Raw genomic sequence first — 23,504 nt, 5'->3', positions numbered from 1 at the left:
CCAAAAACTTTCATAAAGGATCAAATACATTAATAATTACTTTATTAAACAAATAGCTTATTACCTATCAAAGTTGCTTACAGTTTATCTGGACAGTTCCAGATATCTGAACAGAGCAATATTACTGAACTGTCCGTGTCTCGGTTTGTTGTGGTTGAAAGAGGTTAGCTGAGCTTCAGTCAAGCCGACAAGGCTGTGATTGGCTGACTCAACAGTGGCAAGTACAAGATTGGTTGCTTTTGTTGGCGCAGAGTATTGCTTGGCTGGTTTTGGTGGATAATAAAATACATTTGGACCAATTGTACCTTTGCTTAGTATTTGCTGTCCAGTAGATGTGAACTAAACTTTTATTATGGCAAGTGAAAATGAAAAACCTGCCATTGCGAGTTTTAATTTTAATAATAGAACCCTTCAATAAAAAACAAAACTAGAAAATAACACTGAAAACATTTCTTTATTTCAGCTAAAGACAATTTATAATCTACAAGCCTACAATGGTATCAGATGTACTTAGGGATGAATGGTGTACAAAATGTATATGCATCATAAAAAAATATGCAAGTGTATTCTCCTTTTCCTTGCTACTGAGTCAAAAGGCAGAAACAATCACTGCCGGATCAATATGGTAGAAAGAATAATGATTTCACCATAAGGTTGGCAAAGGTGTCACCATATATCTCTCAATGTTTACACTTTATTGCAAACACCAGTCCACCTTAAACTCATAATTATTGTGCTTAAAATAACCATCAATTTATTAAAGAGCTTTTTCCTAAAGGGCTTTGTTACACATTTTTTTTATTTAAAATGTCTTGTCCACATTTGGATGACAAATCACAACAACGAAACATCCAAGTGCTTTCATAGTGGGGCTTCAGAAATAATACCACACGCGCAAACACAGAGGGAACGAATGTTTGTCCCTGCCATATGGCCCAAGAGCGAGACACAACCAATCAGTGCTGAAACATTGACAGACCCAATCTGTGGCTTGCCATGCAACACTTGAAAACAGGCAGTAATAAACAAATAAATACAATGACCACAGGGAGCGGCATACACTATTACACACATACAGTAGCACTTGAGAGCCACATGGCATCGGGGGTTAGAAAATTGGACACAAAAGTGTTGTTGTTTTATTTACTTTTTTCTTAAATGTGTTTGATCAAGAGTGGTGGCATTATCCAGACTTCTTTCAGGAAAAATAGCAAGCCCAGCTGCACTATCTCCATATAGCACAGCACAAACCCCTTTAAATGAGTATCTATGGATCTGAGTAAACAGGAAATACAAGGCAAGTTGGAAGGCCTGTCAAAAGAAAAAACTGAGAAAATTTGGCAGATGAAGATTTTTTTTTTACTTAAATGCAATCTCTACTATACCAATTTCCTCAGATTATCATACAAAGAAAGCCAGTTCTTTCGATTCATAAAGGAATTTTCCTTTTTTATTTTTATTTTTTTATTTTTTTAAGTGAGCTTATACACAGTACCTCAAACAATTATAAAGCTTAATTATTCATGATTTACATTGTTTTTGCAACATGTTAAAAGTGTTTGAAAAAATGCTTGTAGCTAACCAGTGAGCAACCTTATTGTACAGGTTTCATTTGTGTTTTTATATTCTTCTAGATATACACTTTACACTGACATTAGAAAACAGTGCAATATTATTATACAATGTACACAACTCTTGAAGTTAGAACATGCCTTTAACCTGAGCAAAACATCCTTAAGTAACATAGTAAGAAGAAGTCACCCTGTTTGTTGATAATATTTGTACTGGCATTTGTTCAGATAGCTCAAAATGTTGCCCATGGCAACCTGCATGGACCCTAAACATTTAGTACACAAAAGCTGACATTTATTTTGAAAGGTTTATTAAAAAGAAGTGTAAAGTTAATAACGCAGGCAGTAGATCAGACTCTTTCTGCAGAAGACTGCAAGACTTAATGTCATATATTGTTGCCACATCAGTACTGAGCACTATAACATCACTGTATTATACACATAACTATATACTTGTTGCACACTCTGAGTCAGATTCTTTAAAATCAAGTATACTGAACATTTACAGCAGAATACAATTTCAATGCCAATTATTTTATTTTGAGACCAGTTCATTAAAACAAAACAAAACAAACTAACAAACAAACAAACAAACAAACTGAGCAGAGAACAAATGTTAAGCAGCTAGGTTACAATTCTATTTCCTCTGGCTTGGCATCAACTTGTGCCAATATTAGAGCTTATTTCCTGTCAGCAACAGTATCTTCATTCCGCAGCAACAGGCATTTTGGCACCAACAGGCCACCGTACAAAGCTATTTCATTAATATGCGGTCAACTACTATGCTGACAGCCAAACAGGGAGAGCAAAAAAAAGAAAGAAATACTTTAAAAAAAAAAAAACATTGCGTTTGCAGGTTCCAGACCTTCAAACATTAACAACTTTAAAACACAGAGAACAGAAATTACAAAAAAGGAAAAAGCATAGTAACACTTAGCACTGGCACTTGCAGGAAAAAAAGGTCATGCTAATATCTGTAGTAGTTTAGATTTAGGGGGAGAAGCATACTGTCCATGTCTGTTCAGGCAAGCCTGTGTGAGCTGCTGAAAGGCAGGGCAGAATTGTTCCAACAGAACATCTTCAGAGCAGAATAGCAAACTGTCATGTATTTTTTGCCTTGAAGAACCAGTCACAGGGATGAAGGATGAATGACGGACCATCACTTCTTTCTCATTAGGAGGAACACGAAAAGCAGTCACCAAAGGCAAAAGGGAGACATACTCACACACACACAGAAGGAACCTAAGAAACCAATGTAAAAACAAACAAACAAACAAAAAAAGACCTCATTAGTAACAGCTTATTTTTTACCTGTAACTTCAAAAAATAATTCACAGAAAGTAAATTTTTAAAATCACTGCTTACAGCCTAACCTGGAATGTTCGACTACTTGACAATTTGTTATTTTTAATAGGTTTTACCTCAGACTGAAGTTTTCAATAGACATGTGTTATGTGATTATGTTAGATCTCACAGCAGTCGTTACAAGTCTGGATAGGGTAGGTACGCTGAATAGCTGTTAACTATTCAGGTTGTAGTCTTTGTTAAATGAGCCATGCAGTTGTGTAGATTTTTACTGGCCAAACTGCTGCCATAACAGCCCTAATGAAACAGTAATTAGATGCAATTTAAACAAAAATAATGGAGTAAATTAATTAAAATGACTTTTTCAAAAAAGTGACCACCCTCAGTGATGTGTAGATCTGCTTGAAAAGGGGTCAGTAAAAGTAAACTAAACTAAAACCCTTCCTGAAAGTAAAGGTCACCCATAATAAATGAGTGCATACAAGAGGGGGGCTCTTATATCAGTTCAATTAAAGGTCTAGTTAAGTAATTGAGAGCTCAGTTGGAATGAAAACCACCAGACACAGGGGGTCCCCAGGACCAAGTTTGAGAAGCCCTGATCTAGAGCAAGATCAGGAAGCCACCTCAGGCTTCAGACTCCATCTACTGCAGGTAAGGCTTTAAGTGGGGTACGTGCTACACAGGAAGTGAATCTACAGTGTAGAAGAAGGTTAAATGGTCTTCACCCGAGTCAAAGCAAAAACAGTGTTTCTTTAATCTAAAAGTACTATATGGTGGTGTAACAGAAGCACAGGCTTATTTGTGATGAATGTGTCTCTGTGAAAATTCAGTTACTGGTTTTGCATATTGGCCATTGCAGCAATGTCTGAGTAAAAGTATAATGTTTGATTATATAGGCACCCCCATGACTGAAGCTGAGGGCAAGATGTTAATGTGACATAAGCACATGTAACTATCTGCCCAATTATATGCCAATAATCAGCATGCATTTTAAAGTGTTTTATTCTTTATCATGCTGTGTGGTTTCCCTTCTAGGAATGTAGCATCGATAACATTCTCGCCATGTGACTCTTAATTGGGACTGACAGTGTTTTCTTGTTTAATTATTGAATTATGATCTTGAATGATGTTGCGTCTGGATACGACTGTCAAATATACACCGTTTCAAATTTCTGCCGATTTTATAAAACTTTGTGAATGCATAAGGCTTGTTATCATATTACAGTTGTAGCTACTGACACAACAGGTTAGATTTTGTAAGCTTTTGCTGAACTAGCAACGCTGAAAGCCAACATCTTACTTGATACATGCTCACCATAAAAGCACAGCACATTATAGCACTGCACCTATTCATGTTGGGTTAATGATGACCTGTAAGTTACAATACATAGGCATACTGTATGTCAGTCAAGTAACAAAAGTCTGTCGACACTTACCAAACAAACATACTCGTACGCTATCCTGCTTTTGTATCTGCAAGCTGAACGTTTACTGGTATGGCATCACCTCCGTAACCTCCCTTAGATTGCATTTGGTTCTGAATAGAGTTCACCTAGAGGAAGAAGAAAAGAAGATAATGCGTCAAATGCAAATGAGTGCTTTGACAGGCCACCACATTGTGCTTGTGTGAGTGAGTGAGGGTCTGTATGTATGTGTGCGTTTGAAAAGACCTACCCCTCCAAAACACTGCGGGAATGTTCACATCCTCACTTCTTAGCAAGCATCTCAGCAGGAGAGGTGCAAGCAATGCAGATAAAGGCTGACCCGTTTGTTGTCCACACCATTTCATTCCCATTCATATCAAACCTAGAAGCAGGGGTTCTTACTAAACCACAGCAAAAGACTACTTATCATGGTATAAAAAGAGGTGCTTCAAGAAAAGGGAATGTGAGGCATCAAATTAACATTTTTGTAATGAAAGACTGAATTGGGTAAGACAATAATGAAAAGCAGCAAGCAATGCCATCAAGGTGGCTCAATTCTTTTACGTTTTTACCAGGATGCGTGCCCATTGATACCAATGTATTTTTCATTAAGAGAGTGGCAAGATTTCAATCTCAACTCCAGGCACAGCAATCAGTTTACAAAATAAGCATATTGTTTATTTCAGTACCTTGTGCATAATTATCACCTGGCAGGAGCATGCTGGAGGTTGATCTTGTTTTTGTGTAACATCATGTTCACCTTTTTCCAATTCTTTTGATGTTGCCAGACAACAATCCACATACCTTTATGACTTGCTACAAAATAGCTCATTTAAAAACATCATCCAACTACTAACTATTAGATCAACTGAAAATTATGCATACAGTACACTGAAATATTTTTTTCTTATACTCGGCAGTAATTTTCAAAATACACAAACCAAGGAAAATGTAACAGATTTGCTTAGCTTCTCTTTACACAAATCGCCACAAATTCAAACACCTGCTCTTCAGTTGCCATTCATCCTCCAGGTGTCAGCACTGTAACATGCATCATTTTAAATGCAATGTATGCATATAGTGGGATAATCAATTGACCATTTTATAAACTGTTAATGCAGCTTTACATCTAACAGACCTACAGTATTCTGAAGTACAGGCAGTCGTTCTGCCAGCACTACATCATCATTTACAAATACAAACTTGCAGAGCGAAATTCAACTGGATTTCTTATGTAAACACTCCAAACATGACATTAATATTCAATGCAAAAGGATAAGCCCAGGGCATTATTTGAACCATGGGAACTCCCACTAGAATACCTCTCTGCAAAAACCCACCAACATTTAATATATTAACAGCCAAAAATAACAGAATATGGGTATTATGAGGACTTGAAAGATGATGGGGAGCTGTTTTTTTTTTTTTTACTGAGAGAGTGGTTAGATAAGATAACTTCCTGCAATACTTCTTTATAAAATAAATAAATAAATAAAAGGTGCTCTGGTGCTCTAGAGGAGACAGCTGAGACTTACAATTTATGAGAAAGCACCCCTACCCCGCCCCAGGTCATTCATGAGCAGGGCCTGAACTACATCATCCATATTAGCGTCAACAGATCAAAGAAAGAATCCTCTATCTAAATCACATTAAAACCTTCAGCATTGTTATATTACATAAATATCCTCTTCAGCACTCCCTTCAAGTAATTCACAGCATGTAATAGGCTGTCTAAATCCACCCCACCACTGTATAATGGGAAGTGAAAGATTTACAGTTTTATTATTTTACTGTTTTTGATTCTGTACCTTCTGTTCTAAATCGTGGCCTAAACGGAGTCAACCTTGAAGTTGAAAACCTGTTGGAACTCAGACCTCTTTCTCCTGTGTTTCTAATTGTATGACAGTGGGTACAGTAGTAGATCTGCTAGTGTAGATCATTTAAAAAGACATCGGTATGCCATTCTGGAGAAAAACATCCAGTAGTACTGTACCTGGTTTATCTGGAAACAAAAGAACATGTTGAGTAAATGTTTGTTTGCTTGCTAAGTAGCCTATTGGAGTCTCCTGTACTTCACTTCCCACTGTCAGGGAAGACATTGTAAGACAGACAACCAAACTTGGAATGTAGATGTATGTAAGACTAACGAAATCGTTACATTTGACTGTTAACAAAGTGTTTCATATTTATAAGGAGCCAAAATGGCCATGTTAAAAAAAAAAAAAAACAACAACAACAAAAAAAAAACCACAAAATACTCGCAATAGACAACTAGAAAATGCAGCACAATTTGCAGCTTGAAGTTTTTTTTTTGTGAAATGCATTCAAATGGGTTAAAAATATATTTTGCTTTATTACTGAACAGTTTATTATTATTGCAACTGCACTATTCAAGCTGCTTAATGTTATGATTATGCATGTTTACTGTATACAGTGAAATTATACACATAGAACAATGTGGCTTCTCCAGGACTGTAATTTATTACCACTCATTCAGTTTTCACCACTCAGATTGTCATCCCACCCACACAAAGACCTCTACATGCTCACATACTCACTGAATTCATCCCACCCACACAAAGACCTCTACATGCTCACATACTCACTGAATTCATCCCACCCACACAAAGACCTCTACATGCTCACATGAATTCATCCCACCCACACAAAGACCTCTACATGCTCACATACTCACTGAATTCATCCCACCCACACACAGACCTCTACATGCTCACATACTCACTGAATTCATCCCACCCACACAAAGACCTCTACATGCTCACATACTCACTGAATTCATCCCACCCACACAGACCTCTACATGCTCACATACTCACTGAATTCATCCCACCCACACAAAGACCTCTACATGCTCACATACTCACTGAATTCATCCCACCCACACACAGACCTCTACATGCTCACATACTCACTGAATTCATCCCACCCACACAAAGACATGCTCACTACTCACTGAATTCATCCCACCCACACAAAGACCTCTCATGCTCACATACTCACTGAATTCATCCCACCCACACAAAGACCTCTACATGCTCACATACTCACTGAACTCATCCCACCCACACAAAGACCTCTACATGCTCACATACTCACTGAATTCATCCCACCCACACAAAGACCTCTACATGCTCACATACTCACTGAATTCATCCCACCCACACAAAGACCTCTACATGCTCACATACTCACTGAATTCATCCCACCCACACAAAGACCTCTACATGCTCACATACTCACTGAATTCATCCCACCCACACAAAGACCTCTACATGCTCACATACTCACTGAATTCATCCCACCCACACAAAGACCTCTACATGCTCACATACTCACTGAATTCATCCCACCCACACAAAGACCTCTACATGCTCACATACTCACTGAATTCATCCCACCCACACAAAGACCTCTACATGCTCACATACTCACTGAATTCATCCCACCCACACAAAGACCTCTACATGCTCACATACTCACTGAATTCATCCCACCCACACAAAGACCTCTACATGCTCACATACTCACTGAATTCATCCCACCCACACAAAGACCTCTACATGCTCACATACTCACTGAATTCATCCCACCCACACAAAGACCTCTACATGCTCACATACTCACTGAATTCATCCCACCCACACAAAGACCTCTACATGCTCACATACTCACTGAATTCATCCCACCCACACAAAGACCTCTACATGCTCACATACTCACTGAATTCATCCCACCCACACAAAGACCTCTACATGCTCACATACTCACTGAATTCATCCCACCCACACAAAGACCTCTACATGCTCACATACTCACTGAATTCATCCCACCCACACAAAGACCTCTACATGCTCACATACTCACTGAATTCATCCCACCCACACAAAGACCTCTACATGCTCACATACTCACTGAATTCATCCCACCCACACAAAGACCTCTACATGCTCACATACTCACTGAATTCATCCCACCCACACAAAGACCTCTACATGCTCACATACTCACTGAATTCATCCCACCCACACAAAGACCTCTACATGCTCACATACTCACTGAATTCATCCCACCCACACAAAGACCTCTACATGCTCACATACTCACTGAATTCATCCCACCCACACACAGACCTCTACATGCTCACATACTCACTGAATTCATCCCACCCACACAAAGACCTCTACATGCTCACATACTCACTGAATTCATCCCACCCACACAAAGACCTCTACATGCTCACATACTCACTGAATTCATCCCACCCACACAAAGACCTCTACATGCTCACATACTCACTGAATTCATCCCACCCACACAAAGACCTCTACATGCTCACATACTCACTGAATTCATCCCACCCACACAAAGACCTCTACATGCTCACATACTCACTGAATTCATCCCACCCACACAAAGACCTCTACATGCTCACATACTCACTGAATTCATCCCACCCACACAAAGACCTCTACATGCTCACATACTCACTGAATTCATCCCACCCACACAAAGACCTCTACATGCTCACATACTCACTGAATTCATCCCACCCACACAAAGACCTCTACATGCTCACATACTCACTGAATTCATCCCACCCACACAAAGACCTCTACATGCTCACATACTCACTGAATTCATCCCACCCACACAAAGACCTCTACATGCTCACATACTCACTGAATTCATCCCACCCACACAAAGACCTCTACATGCTCACATACTCACTGAATTCATCCCACCCACACAAAGACCTCTACATGCTCACATACTCACTGAATTCATCCCACCCACACAAAGACCTCTACATGCTCACATACTCACTGAATTCATCCCACCCACACAAAGACCTCTACATGCTCACATACTCACTGAATTCATCCCACCCACACAAAGACCTCTACATGCTCACATACTCACTGAATTCATCCCACCCACACAAAGACCTCTACATGCTCACATACTCACTGAATTCATCCCACCCACACAAAGACCTCTACATGCTCACATACTCACTGAATTCATCCCACCCACACAAAGACCTCTACATGCTCACATACTCACTGAATTCATCCCACCCACACAAAGACCTCTACATGCTCACATACTCACTGAATTCATCCCACCCACACAAAGACCTCTACATGCTCACATACTCACTGAATTCATCCCACCCACACAAAGACCTCTACATGCTCACATACTCACTGAATTCATCCCACCCACACAAAGACCTCTACATGCTCACATACTCACTGAATTCATCCCACCCACACAAAGACCTCTACATGCTCACATACTCACTGAATTCATCCCACCCACACAAAGACCTCTACATGCTCACATACTCACTGAATTCATCCCACCCACACACAGACCTCTACATGCTCACATACTCACTGAATTCATCCCACCCACACAAAGACCTCTACATGCTCACATACTCACTGAATTCATCCCACCCACACAAAGACCTCTACATGCTCACATACTCACTGAATTCATCCCACCCACACAAAGACCTCTACATGCTCACATACTCACTGAATTCATCCCACCCACACAAAGACCTCTACATGCTCACATACTCACTGAATTCATCCCACCCACACAAAGACCTCTACATGCTCACATACTCACTGAATTCATCCCACCCACACAAAGACCTCTACATGCTCACATACTCACTGAATTCATCCCACCCACACAAAGACCTCTACATGCTCACATACTCACTGAATTCATCCCACCCACACAAAGACCTCTACATGCTCACATACTCACTGAATTCATCCCACCCACACACAGACCTCTACATGCTCACATACTCACTGAATTCATCCCACCCACACAAAGACCTCTACATGCTCACATACTCACTGAATTCATCCCACCCACACAAAGACCTCTACATGCTCACATACTCACTGAATTCATCCCACCCACACAAAGACCTCTACATGCTCACATACTCACTGAATTCATCCCACCCACACAAAGACCTCTACATGCTCACATACTCACTGAATTCATCCCACCCACACAGACCTCTACATGCTCACATACTCACTGAATTCATCCCACCCACACAAAGACCTCTACATGCTCACATACTCACTGAATTCATCCCACCCACACAAAGACCTCTACATGCTCACATACTCACTGAATTCATCCCACCCACACAAAGACCTCTACATGCTCACATACTCACTGAATTCATCCCACCCACACACAGACCTCTACATGCTCACATACTCACTGAATTCATCCCACCCACACAAAGACCTCTACATGCTCACATACTCACTGAATTCATCCCACCCACACAAAGACCTCTACATGCTCACATACTCACTGAATTCATCCCACCCACACAAAGACCTCTAAACATACCTCTACATGCTCACATACTCACTGAATTCATCCCACCCACACAAAGACCTCTACATGCTCACATACTCACTGAATTCATCCCACCCACACAAAGACCTCTACATGCTCACATACTCACTGAATTCATCCCACCCACACAAAGACCTCTACATGCTCACATACTCACTGAATTCATCCCACCCACACAAAGACCTCTACATGCTCACATACTCACTGAATTCATCCCACCCACACAAAGACCTCTACATGCTCACATACTCACTGAATTCATCCCACCCACACAAAGACCTCTACATGCTCACATACTCACTGAATTCATCCCACCCACACAAAGACCTCTACATGCTCACATACTCACTGAATTCATCCCACCCACACAAAGACCTCTACATGCTCACATACTCACTGAATTCATCCCACCCACACAAAGACCTCTACATGCTCACATACTCACTGAATTCATCCCACCCACACAAAGACCTCTACATGCTCACATACTCACTGAATTCATCCCACCCACACAGACCTCTACATGCTCACATACTCACTGAATTCATCCCACCCACACAAAGACCTCACATGCTCACATACTCACTGAATTCATCCCACCCACACAAAGACCTCTACATGCTCACATACTCACTGAATTCATCCCACCCACACACCTCTACATGCTCACATACTCACTGAATTCATCCCACCCCCACACAGACCTCTACATGCTCACATACTCACTGAATTCATCCCACCCACACAAAGACCTCTACATGCTCACATACTCACTGAATTCATCCCACCCACACAAAGACCTCTACATGCTCACATACTCACTGAATTCATCCCACCCACACAAAGACCTCTACATGCTCACATACTCACTGAATTCATCCCACCCACACAAAGACCTCTACATGCTCACATACTCACTGAATTCATCCCACCCACACACAGACCTCTACATGCTCACATACTCACTGAATTCATCCCACCCACACAAAGACCTCTACATGCTCACATACTCACTGAATTCATCCCACCCACACAAAGACCTCTACATGCTCACATACTCACTGAATTCATCCCACCCACACAAAGACCTCTACATGCTCACATACTCACTGAATTCATCCCACCCACACAAAGACCTCTACATGCTCACATACTCACTGAATTCATCCCACCCACACACAGACCTCTACATGCTCACATACTCACTGAATTCATCCCACCCACACAAAGACCTCTACATGCTCACATACTCACTGAATTCATCCCACCCACACAAAGACCTCTACATGCTCACATACTCACTGAATTCATCCCACCCACACAAAGACCTCTACATGCTCACATACTCACTGAATTCATCCCACCCACACAAAGACCTCTACATGCTCACATACTCACTGAATTCATCCCACCCACACAAAGACCTCTACATGCTCACATACTCACTGAATTCATCCCACCCACACAAAGACCTCTACATGCTCACATACTCACTGAATTCATCCCACCCACACAAAGACCTCTACATGCTCACATACTCACTGAATTCATCCCACCCACACAAAGACCTCTACATGCTCACATACTCACTGAATTCATCCCACCCACACAAAGACCTCTACATGCTCACATACTCACTGAATTCATCCCACCCACACAAAGACCTCTACATGCTCACATACTCACTGAATTCATCCCACCCACACAAAGACCTCTACATGCTCACATACTCACTGAATTCATCCCACCCACACAAAGACCTCTACATGCTCACATACTCACTGAATTCATCCCACCCACACAAAGACCTCTACTGCTCACATACTCACTGAATTCATCCCACCCACACAAAGACCTCTACATGCTCACATACTCACTGAATTCATCCCACCCACACAAAGACCTCTACATGCTCACATACTCACTGAATTCATCCCACCCACACAAAGACCTCTACATGCTCACATACTCACTGAATTCATCCCACCCACACACAGACCTCTACATGCTCACATACTCACTGAATTCATCCCACCCACACACAGACCTCTACATGCTCACATACTCACTGAATTCATCCCACCCACACAAAGACCTCTACATGCTCACATACTCACTGAATTCATCCCACCCACACAAAGACCTCTACATGCTCACATACTCACTGAATTCATCCCACCCACACAAAGACCTCTACATGCTCACATACTCACTGAATTCATCCCACCCACACAAAGACCTCTACATGCTCACATACTCACTGAATTCATCCCACCCACACACAGACCTCTACATGCTCACATACTCACTGAATTCATCCCACCCACACAAAGACCTCTACATGCTCACATACTCACTGAATTCATCCCACCCACACAAAGACCTCTACATGCTCACATACTCACTGAATTCATCCCACCCACACAAAGACCTCTACATGCTCACATACTCACTGAATTCATCCCACCCACACAAAGACCTCTACATGCTCACATACTCACTGAATTCATCCCACCCACACAAAGACCTCTCACTGAATTCATCCCACCCACACAAAGACCTCTACATGCTCACATACTCACTGAATTCATCCCACCCACACAAAGACCTCTACATGCTCACATACTCACTGAATTCATCCCACCCACACAAAGACCTCTACATGCTCACATACTCACTGAATTCATCCCACCCACACAAAGACCTCTACATGCTCACATACTCACTGAATTCATCCCACCCACACAAAGACCTCTACATGCTCACATACTCACTGAATTCATCCCACCCACACAAAGACCTCTACATGCTCACATACTCACTGAATTCATCCCACCCACACAAAGACCTCTACATGCTCACATACTCACTGAATTCATCCCACCCACACAAAGACCTCTACATGCTCACATACTCACTGAATTCATCCCACCCACACAGACCTCTGCATGCTCACATACTCACTGAACTCATCCCACTGAAAAGGTCTCCTGATCCCACATGGCCTGTGTGCACAAAGTTCGTTGGCTCCCCGATCATACTGCGGTCGATCCGCCGTCGCCGTTTCTGTCAATAGAAACACAACTCAGTGAAGATTAAATCATTTCAATAACAAACAGCATGCCTATATATACACACACACACACACACACACACACATAGCTAGGTAACATCTGAGATGGTCAGAGACTTTATACTAGCAAGGGACTATAGACTGTTGTCTCCAAGTATATTTGGTGTTTAATCTAGCTATTATATGACTTCGGTATTTCCTTGTTGAACAATTCTGTTTAATACAAAAAAAAACCAAAAAAAAGACTTCAATCAAATCAGTTGTTAGGCTTAGTAACAGACTACTTTATTACGTTATCAAATCACATGAGACGACTCCTATGATGTGTGAGGAAACTGTGGTACACATTCTGTGTAGCCTACACACAGAAATTCATACAGGAGATGACAGCAGTTGGGAGTTTCTCAGTCATTTTGAAAGAGGTAAATCCGGTCAGACAATTCAATAATACTCACAATCAGGATCATAATTTCACCAACCTAAGACAGCAAGTAAACTAAAAGTGATACAACTGTATTTGTGTTGTATTGAATTGCATAATTGAAACTGCTATTATTATTATTATTTATTATTATTATTATTATTATTATTATTATTATTATTATTATTATTATGAATAATATATTAATAAAGAGTTTAAACCTAAATTTTAACGTTTAGGTTATGAAATATTTTATAACAGGTACTTTAAATATTGTCCCAAGCAGTTATTATCACATAATATTATTATGTTATTATTATTATTATTATTATTATTATTATTATTATTATTATTATTATTATTATTATTATTTAACTCAGACAGGATTTTGACATTCAAAACACTGGCTTTATGTTATACAAAACACAATATATTTTACCGGTATTATTACTGTTATTATCAGCAGTAGTAGCATGCAGTAGCCTGCAATTCACCTGTCATACAACGATTTGAAACATGATGGACCCAGTTCCTATATGTAAAATCCTGTCTAAGCACAAAGAAAAAATAGGAAGCAAACTTTTTCCTGTGAGTGTAAAAAGACATTATATAAATTTGTGTAATTTGCATTTAGATTAATTATTGTGCATCCAGTTGTTCCACAAGAGTTTCAAAAGATATTCCCCAGTGCCAAAAGCTTGTAAATAGTCTTGACACAGTTATTATCCCAAGGCAATCCTGTCAGATGTTAATAAACAAACATATTCAATGGGTGTCAGTGCCTGTGAACAAGGCTTTCCTTTCTAAATACATTGTGTGTTTTTATTTTATAAAATCTCAATTGTATTCAACTAACTAGTAACAGTGCATACAGACAGCTAAATGATTGATTTCTACATCAAACCACAAGGTCTTTATTTATGGACACCAATGTGCTACACACATCCAGACAAAATATTTACTATCAATTAACAATTTGAGGCATTTTGTAAGATTCCGTTTGATATGACCTGGCAACTACCCCAAGTGCACCAACTACTAATTTAGTGTAACCTTTTCACACACAGTACAGCTGCCAACATAATAAAACACAGTCTGGTTTTAAACATAACCTATTGCAGTTGCACCAGTCCTGGTGTTAGCAATGCTCCAGTCACTGCTTTTAAAAAGGGATTGCTCAAGTCTGCCAGTAAATCCTCACTTTAGTGATTTGAAAATATAAACAGCAAAATGCATTCACTCATGCTGTAATGTGTTTTACAGTAAGTGTCAGGGAAGTCGTTGATAGAAAACATGCAAATCCAATGCAAACTGTAAGGGTGGTGAAAAGGTCACACGTCACTGTTGTATAACAGTATATAGTTAATTGCATAGTTAAGGCGATTTCTTTTTATATATATATATTTTGACCAAGAACAAACAGCAGGTAGAATCTGAAAAATTGGTTTCAATGGGGGGAACTCAGATGTTTTTCAATGCAATATAAAACACAATTAAACAAACACTGGAGGAACCCAGTCTGTGGATCCCAGCTGTGATTGTATAAGACCTATTGAGCGATACGGTGCCCTCTCGATGAAGGCTATCGTGTGGTAATTGATTGGAGTTATGCATCCCCTGACAAAGGCAAAGGAAATCTAATGAAAGTCAAGGTCAACTACCACATGGTAGAGCCTTCATCGAGAGGGCACTACTCCTATTAAGTTATTTTTCTCATTATTCTCTTTACAGAAAACACTTTCAAACCTAGATTTACCTTGAACTTGATTATTGGGTACCCTTCCGCTGAGAAGTTTTAGAAAGAAAGTTTCCCAAAAAACATTTGTAAAAGGATTACATACATAATTAGAGAAAATAAAAACTTTATCAAGAAACAACTTTTTATCTGGCTATGTTTGATCTGGACAGTGCCAGATACCTGAATGGAGAATATTACTGAATTGTCTGTGTCTCTATTTTTAAAATTTTAAATTATTTTTATTTTTATTATTTGTTTATTTAGCAGACGCCTTTATCCAAGGCGACTTCCAAAGACTACGGTTTGTGAACTATGCATCTGCAGAGTCATTTACAACAGCATCTCACCCAAAAGACGGAGCACAAGGAGGTTATGTGACTTGCTCAGAGTCCTACAATGAGTCAGTGGTTGAACTGGGGACCTCCTGGTTACAAGCCCTTTTCTTTAACCATAGGACCGGTTGCTTTCGTCGGTGCATTGGATGGTTTTGGTGGAAAATTAAAATTAGTTTGGACCAATTGTGTCTTTGTTTAGTATTTACCAACCAAAAGATGTGAACTGTGCTTTCACTACAGCAAGTCGAAATGAAAAAGCCAGTACTAACTTACATGGATTTATTTTAAGTTTGATTCACAGCTGATGCTGTGAAGTTCCAGTGGGCATGTACTGTCTGACAGAAGCCCGCTGGAACTTTTAATCAGAATATTTTCAAATATCTATCAGAAGCTTGAGTTTTTGGCACTATTTGTACAGTAGATTAGCCCAAGTCTGTATAATTTAAAACCTACAAAGGTATTTTGTGAACTACATGAAAAATGAGTACTGATGTACTGTACTTTCATATGCTGCAGAACCGCTTTCTCAGTTAGAGACTCAATTTGCGGAGACCAAATCTATGGGCATAACATTCATGTAATGCATGTCTTTATAAACAGACATAGCTAAAGCCATTTGAAGATCTCATTTCAATGCTATTTTTGTCCTGCAAATGGACACTCCTATTCACAACAACAGAAACACTGTATACAATGTAATGTAATCCTCTCTACAGTGCAGCTGTACCTGATCTATTATTGCTTTGGAAGTCTTTTAATTTTTACTTGGCCAGCATTAATATAAAACTGCACTTGTCTTGTTAACAGTGCTTGGGATTATATCATTAAGAAACACAGCTAACTTGTTTTTTATTCAGATTTGGACATGACATTGCACAGAAATCAAAGACATTACTGGTTAGTCACTGTAGATGCGACTTTTAATACACATCTTAAATGACATATTACAAAGTAACCACATAGTCACATCACACCACATATTTGGCCTGTACTTCGTCTTCTAGAACTAGGTGTAAAGAAGGAGATTTTTAGTTTATGGTCATCGAGGTCAAGCAGGCTCACAGTAGAGGCAATGTTAAGCACAACTGGGTTGATGACATCTGTGTCAGGATCTTGCTGCTTTCATCACCATGAAAGTTTTTTTCACCAGTGTGTGATCTGTGCTCACCTACATTCAAAACTGTTTTTCTAAATGATGTCACCACATACAAAAGCCAACCATCTTTTTGAATTGACCCAAAAGCAAAAACAATATCTTGCACGGGTATAGGAACTGTGGAAGCCCACATATACACCAGGTTACACTCCCTAATTGTAAATCCAATTGTCTGACAACTTCCACCACTGGGTATTGACAGCCACCCACCGTGACACACGGCCCGCACATTCCGACAGCTTTTGTCTTTTTAAAAAGGGAATGTAATTTTAGTATACTTTAGTATACTACAGTTTACTGCTGGTAACAGCTACAATATGATGACTCGTTATAATGAAAAGGAACCCTACAAATATACCTGTCTGTTAAAACAAGCACTATTGAAGCATGTTGCAGCACCACCACATATTTTTACAAACTGAGGGATTAACATGCTCTCAGTCTGACTGGGTACCATCAGTACAGCTTGGCAGGGTTTTATGACATGACTTCAATTCTGTACCACTTCAGGCTGCTAACAAATGGCTTGTTGTACAAATGTTTGACTTACAAGCTTGTACACTGAGGAGAAAAACAAAAACAAAAATAAACAACATGATCCCTCCATTTGGATACTGTTCCAGCAAGCAACTTTATGGCTTCTTGCAAGTAGAGTAACTAGATTTAAAAAAAAAAGAAAAAGAGAATGCACCAAATGTGACTAAGATCTATTCCCACAATATAACTGATCTCTGAATGAAAAATAAAGTAACCACATTAATAAAGTTAGTGTTACTCATGCTTTAGAGATTTATTGCTCAGCTTTAGTACAGCGCAAACAACCGTGAATGTCATGTTGGTGCCATTTGACTGTGAAGCTTCATCGGAAGAATACCTACGTGTCGGTGTAAATCTACATAACAAGAATCCAATACCTCATTAATGCAATTTATATAGACTCTGCATAGTGCAAGTGTCAGTTCAACAATATAGTACAACTACCAGACTGGAAAAGGTCAGCACACTAGATATTCGAGCACGCTGGGCCTTTTCGGTGAATTCTTACTCAATATTAAAACTAATCAATCAATCTCCCTGGTGTGCACCGACAGGATTGAAATGTCATGGCGTGTATCTAAAATGTAATTTTTTTTTTTTCACCCCTCCTTTCCTTATATTGCAATTTTTACTATTTATAATTTTACAAAATGTACAGTATCTAAATAAAACAGATACAATCTTGCCATTTATTTATTTGTTGTTTTGTGGTCTTCAGAAGTTTGTAGACCTACTTACATTGTTTAAGTCACACTATCATGGGATTCCTAAAGACATGAGAAAACCATTTACAGTACATGGCATTTGTATCTACGTGTCCTTCAAACGACTAATGTTTCTCCTTTGTCAAGTCATGTTCTAATAAACCTTTCACCCAGTTTCAAAAGGGATTTGCCTTCAAGAATAACTATCTCCGACAAAACAAATAGTTTTCTCTGAATGTTGTTCTGACTGGCTTTAAATCACGAGACGACTCCATATATGCAGTAGTCCCTCGCTAATACAGACACTTATGGAGTACATTCGGATATGCCGGACGCAAGGGATGTCCCCCAATATTGAGCAATTTAGTGTCAGAATAGGTCACTGCACGGTCCAAAGAGACACCAAAGAGAGGATGGAAATTGCGACGTCATGTGTGGAAGAAATGAACTATTTCCACAGTTTTCTCTTAGGCGGAATTTCTTGTATTAGTCAGGCAACTGCACAAAAAAGGTCAAGGCAATGCTGTTTTATGAAGAATATTGACAGAGCTGAGGAAGTCACATGGTCGGAACTCCTGCTACTTCCTTCACTGCTTGGCTTCACTCAAGGAAAATGCTGTCAAGCATGCAATGATTCAGTGAAGCATGGAAACATAAGTGCTGTTAACTTGTAAAATATTACCAACAGAATAAAAAAAAGGAGGTGTAATATAGCTAATTTACAGAAACAAATACATGGATCTATGGCAGTGCTGCAATTCACATGAATACTTTTTACAGTGAAAATGTAAGCTTGCTTCAAACCTTATATTACATGTACCATTGGAAATAACCATAAATATCTATGTTGTGTAGTCACACCAACATCTTTATGTACTGGCATTGGTTGCTTTCTATCAACTACACTGAAAATGTTTATTGTGTTCTTGATTTCTCCATGGTTACTTTCAAATAAAAGCACTAGTCAAATAAAAGTGTTGGTCGAAACTGTAGTCGACTGATATAAAGCACACAGGAAACTATTGCACTTAAAGATGGTGTTACTTGTAAAGGTAAATGTTTAGGTAGAGGAAACCAAAGTATTCCATTAAACTTTGTTTTGGCAGAATAAATTAGCTTTGCCAGTGCCAAAAGTACAAAATAAAAGTCTGGAAAATACCTTGAACATTTATAACATATACATGCGGGTGCTGTGTTGGGAAATGGTAAAATCCTAAATGCAGACCAGTTATTCAGCCTGCCATTTATGTAAAGCAAACTAATATTTAAAAGACCTCAGTTCATGGCTTACAGTGTGTTTACTTGGAACAAACTGAAACCCCTACCCTTTCCATTACTCATGGCACATGTTTCAGTGGTTTGGATGAGCTAAAGCTGCAAAATTCATGTAAACACATGTGTAAGGATTACCCAGACTGCATGCAGGTTATGTTTTTGTCTTATGACCCGAGTGTCCCAGCATCACCAAATCTCACCGCATATTTAAGTTAAGTGCTTTGCCACAGTGGCGCATATTCTGAAAAACTGATTAGGAAAGTAGAATGGACATGTTAACATGTGCAAGCTCCAAAAAAAAACTGTTTTCTTCAATCTTAGTTTGAGCAATATCCATGACAGGGTGTGTGTTGTGGGATTGCACCGTGACACAAGTGTGTTATATTGAACGCCCCGAGAAGTGGCAATATCAACCACACTCACCCTGGCTGAACCGATTAAGACTGCTTCTAAACATGCACTAGAAACACGCCTGCAAAGATTAGCTTTTTTGTAGCTCCATTCTGTCGTGTTGCCGAGTTAGTTTCTCATTTTGTTGCTGTTAAATTAAAATCTCATTCATAATTTTGGACTGTTATTGTGAAAACTGGCTTGAAGTAGGATGCAATTTGGTCTGCAATTCCAGGGATTCATTGGAAAGAAGACATAACAGCCCAGCAGCTCATTTTCATGGTTAATCATCAAGCAGTGCTACACAGTACAGACATTTCATTTAGAAAAGTCCCTTTGCTGTACAATACGACAGACAGAGACACACACTCACACACATATATGTTTTGATTATCATTAAAATCAGGAGTTGGCACCATGTCGAGTGCTGACAGACATTTAAAAACAAACAAACAAACAAACAAACAAACAAACAACACAACAACTTGGCCACGGACAAACAAAATGAAAGTTCTATACAATTCCGCGCGTGTGTGTAGACGTGTTCACTGCCACGGACACAGATAACTCTTGACATGACATGCGTGCCTGTGTACGAAAAAGCTGCCCTGCTTAAAATATGTGCAATCCAAAGTTTAGGGTGCTTCTCCTCCGGAGAAGCACCCTAAACTTTGGATTTTATACTGTTTTTAAAATGAGGGTTTAGAAGGGTTCACCACAAGTAACAAAACCTAAGCTACTGTAACAGAGTGTGGAAATGAATAAATCAGCTGAGAATGACTCAAGCAAGGTGTCAAGGGGGACTTTTAGAGTGCAGAGAATGGATAATGATTGGGGGGGGGGGGGGGGTGGGGGTGGGGTGGGGGGTGCACTGTAAATATCATTTTAAATGCTTGTCCTTTTAGTTTAAAAGGCACTTGTTTTTAATAGACATGTACCGTGTGTTAGCTTTCTCATTAGGAATGGGTCCCAGAACATAGGCATTTTCAGTTCTAGATCTGGTTCATCTAGTAATCTTTTTCTTAAATGTCACTGCTGTTTTATTTGGCATGTCATTTAAGTGGTTCATTCCATTCCCAATCATCCCATATACACTACATCACGTTTCTAAATGCACAGTATATACATCTGAAGCAGCACATAACAGACAGGAGGGAATCAGGCTTTTCATATCCGGCTGCTTTTACAGATCTAGCACCAACAGTCGGGGCAATTTGTCACATCTGGGATGCTGTCAGACATACACCTTGCAGAACTTATTGACCTAGTTTTTAACAGTGCCCCTGTTTTACATTTTACTAGTACCAGAGTTGAGAAAGCTCAGAATAAAAGGCTAGAAAAATATAGTACATTTTCAATATGCAACACCTCTTGCGTACTGGGGTGGGGGTAGGGGGGGTTGACTTTTTAAATTTAATTGGTACTGCACTTCACCCCAACTAGTAAATGTGTTCTGTTAAACTGGGGGGACAGATTACAGTTACAATATTGCGTGCCTGGTCTTAATATATTACACAATCCTTTTACCTGTAAAACTATTTCCATTATCCATTGCAGCACTTGAAGCTAGACAGCTGATGTCAATTCCACATGATCAGAATAGCAACAATTCTGAAGCCTGTAGAGAAAAATACCTTTATGATGAGGCATACTTAAGTAAACCTTGCTGCAGTAACTTGTTTTTTTCAGGAAAAGCACCAGAGGCAGGTATCTTTTTCTGATCACATACAGCAATGTTTAAAATTTCACACTTAAACTGTGGTTTTTAACTGTATCTCAAAGGCAGCACAGCTAGAAAAGAAAAATGAAAATGGGACCATACTCTGCTATCGAAAGCTATATAGTGTTCACAAAATAATCATAATAAGTATAGTAGGTTCTCTTCTGTATGAGAAAAAGTATTAAAAGGAATACCTTATGCCCTCTGCATTGGCAAAAAATAAATAAAAAAAAATCATGTTTATCTGCTTTTTTTTTTTTTCCCCCCACTTTTGGGGCCTATATATATATTTTTCACAAATTGTGAAAGGTATTTCTTTTAATGGAGAGGGCATTCCTTCATTGATCAACACAGTTGATACTGTACAGACTGTGCTTTTGAAGGTAACATACCATTCAGTTAAGCTGGGAATATCCTTGGCCTCTCTGACAAACCACCAAAAAGACAGGATTCATGCCAGATGTGTGATTAAGAATATGGATACCTTTTTGTTTAGAACATGGGTTCCATTTTCTACAGATACAGACTGAAATTGAACATGCAACCAGGAGGTATAGTAACACACACTGACACATTACCAATCAAGGCAATTACAATGACCCCCTGAAAAATGCTTCCGATTCATCTACCTACAGTATAATACCATGGAATATTTTTGTAGATGTAAAAGCAATTACATGGGCAGCTCCAACAGATTCCCGAGCTCAGGTTCATATACCGTGCTGGCAATGCACAGCTGCTGACAAACTGGGCCTTGCAGGTGGTTTGATGAAGACTACAGTAAAAGTATCCAATCTGAAAATAACAACCAGTTAAACTAGGATTACTCACAGGCCAATAGACCCAATTTAAGAGCTAAAGCCTCTGGTGCTGTTCAAAGGTTTAACCTGCTTACACAGTTTATGAATCTTCAGCATCTGGAGTACCTCCAGGGAGGCTGTAGGTTCCCTCTTTAAAGCACTCATTCTCTAATGAATGTCCATTAACCTTTAAACATTCTGGGCACAAGCTCTAAAAATCTAATGCTAAAAGCATGTCAAACTTATCAGTTGTAGATTGTTTTAGTCTCCTCAAGTAGTTTTATTTTGGGGTATGCCGACTACCTGACTGTGAAGGGAAGCAGATTAAGTACACCCTGCTGCTAAGGAACACAACAGAAAGGCTGCAGTGTAAACAGTGTTCTGTTCACTCAAGGAAAATCACCAGAAATGTGTTTTTTCTCTGGTAATGCAAGACTCAAAAAAACCCAAAAGCCCTGACCAGTTAAAAAACCTTGCAATACCTTGGACAAGCTGTGTCATGTCAATCAGACTGCAGTGAAAACAACTGTCTGACATGGATTCAAATTAGTTGAGTTATGTGCTCCTCATCACCCAACAAGTTATTTCAGCTGCATCACAGATAATCAATCATTCTCAATATTAGATAT

The 23,504-nt window shown here is 39.5% G+C and overlaps 1 protein-coding gene across 2 annotated transcripts in view; it reads right to left on the bottom strand.

Annotated features, from left to right (window-relative positions):
* Positions 1-505: 505 nt before the first annotated feature.
* The window catches only part of cdc42se2 (CDC42 small effector 2), a 72,442-nt gene continuing 49,443 nt past the window's right edge, over positions 506-23,504 (bottom strand). The window contains exons 2-5 of one of the 2 annotated variants that reach the window (XM_041249968.1): positions 13,691-13,792; positions 6,294-6,302; positions 4,313-4,428; positions 506-2,813 (exon numbers count right to left, since the gene is read on the bottom strand). In XM_041249968.1, coding sequence (XP_041105902.1) covers positions 4,333-4,428; positions 6,294-6,302; positions 13,691-13,792 — 207 coding nt within the window. In that variant the 3' untranslated portion in view covers positions 506-2,813; positions 4,313-4,332. The remainder of the gene's footprint in view (positions 2,814-4,312; positions 4,429-6,293; positions 6,303-13,690; positions 13,793-23,504) is intronic. The other variant, XM_041249979.1, reaches the window with a different exon arrangement.

The sequence above is a fragment of the Polyodon spathula genome, chromosome 1 (genome assembly GCF_017654505.1).
Source record: "Polyodon spathula isolate WHYD16114869_AA chromosome 1, ASM1765450v1, whole genome shotgun sequence".
Taxonomy (NCBI): domain Eukaryota; kingdom Metazoa; phylum Chordata; class Actinopteri; order Acipenseriformes; family Polyodontidae; genus Polyodon; species Polyodon spathula.
Note: the sequence above shows the minus strand (reverse complement) of the source record. Positions and strands in the feature narration are given on the sequence as shown.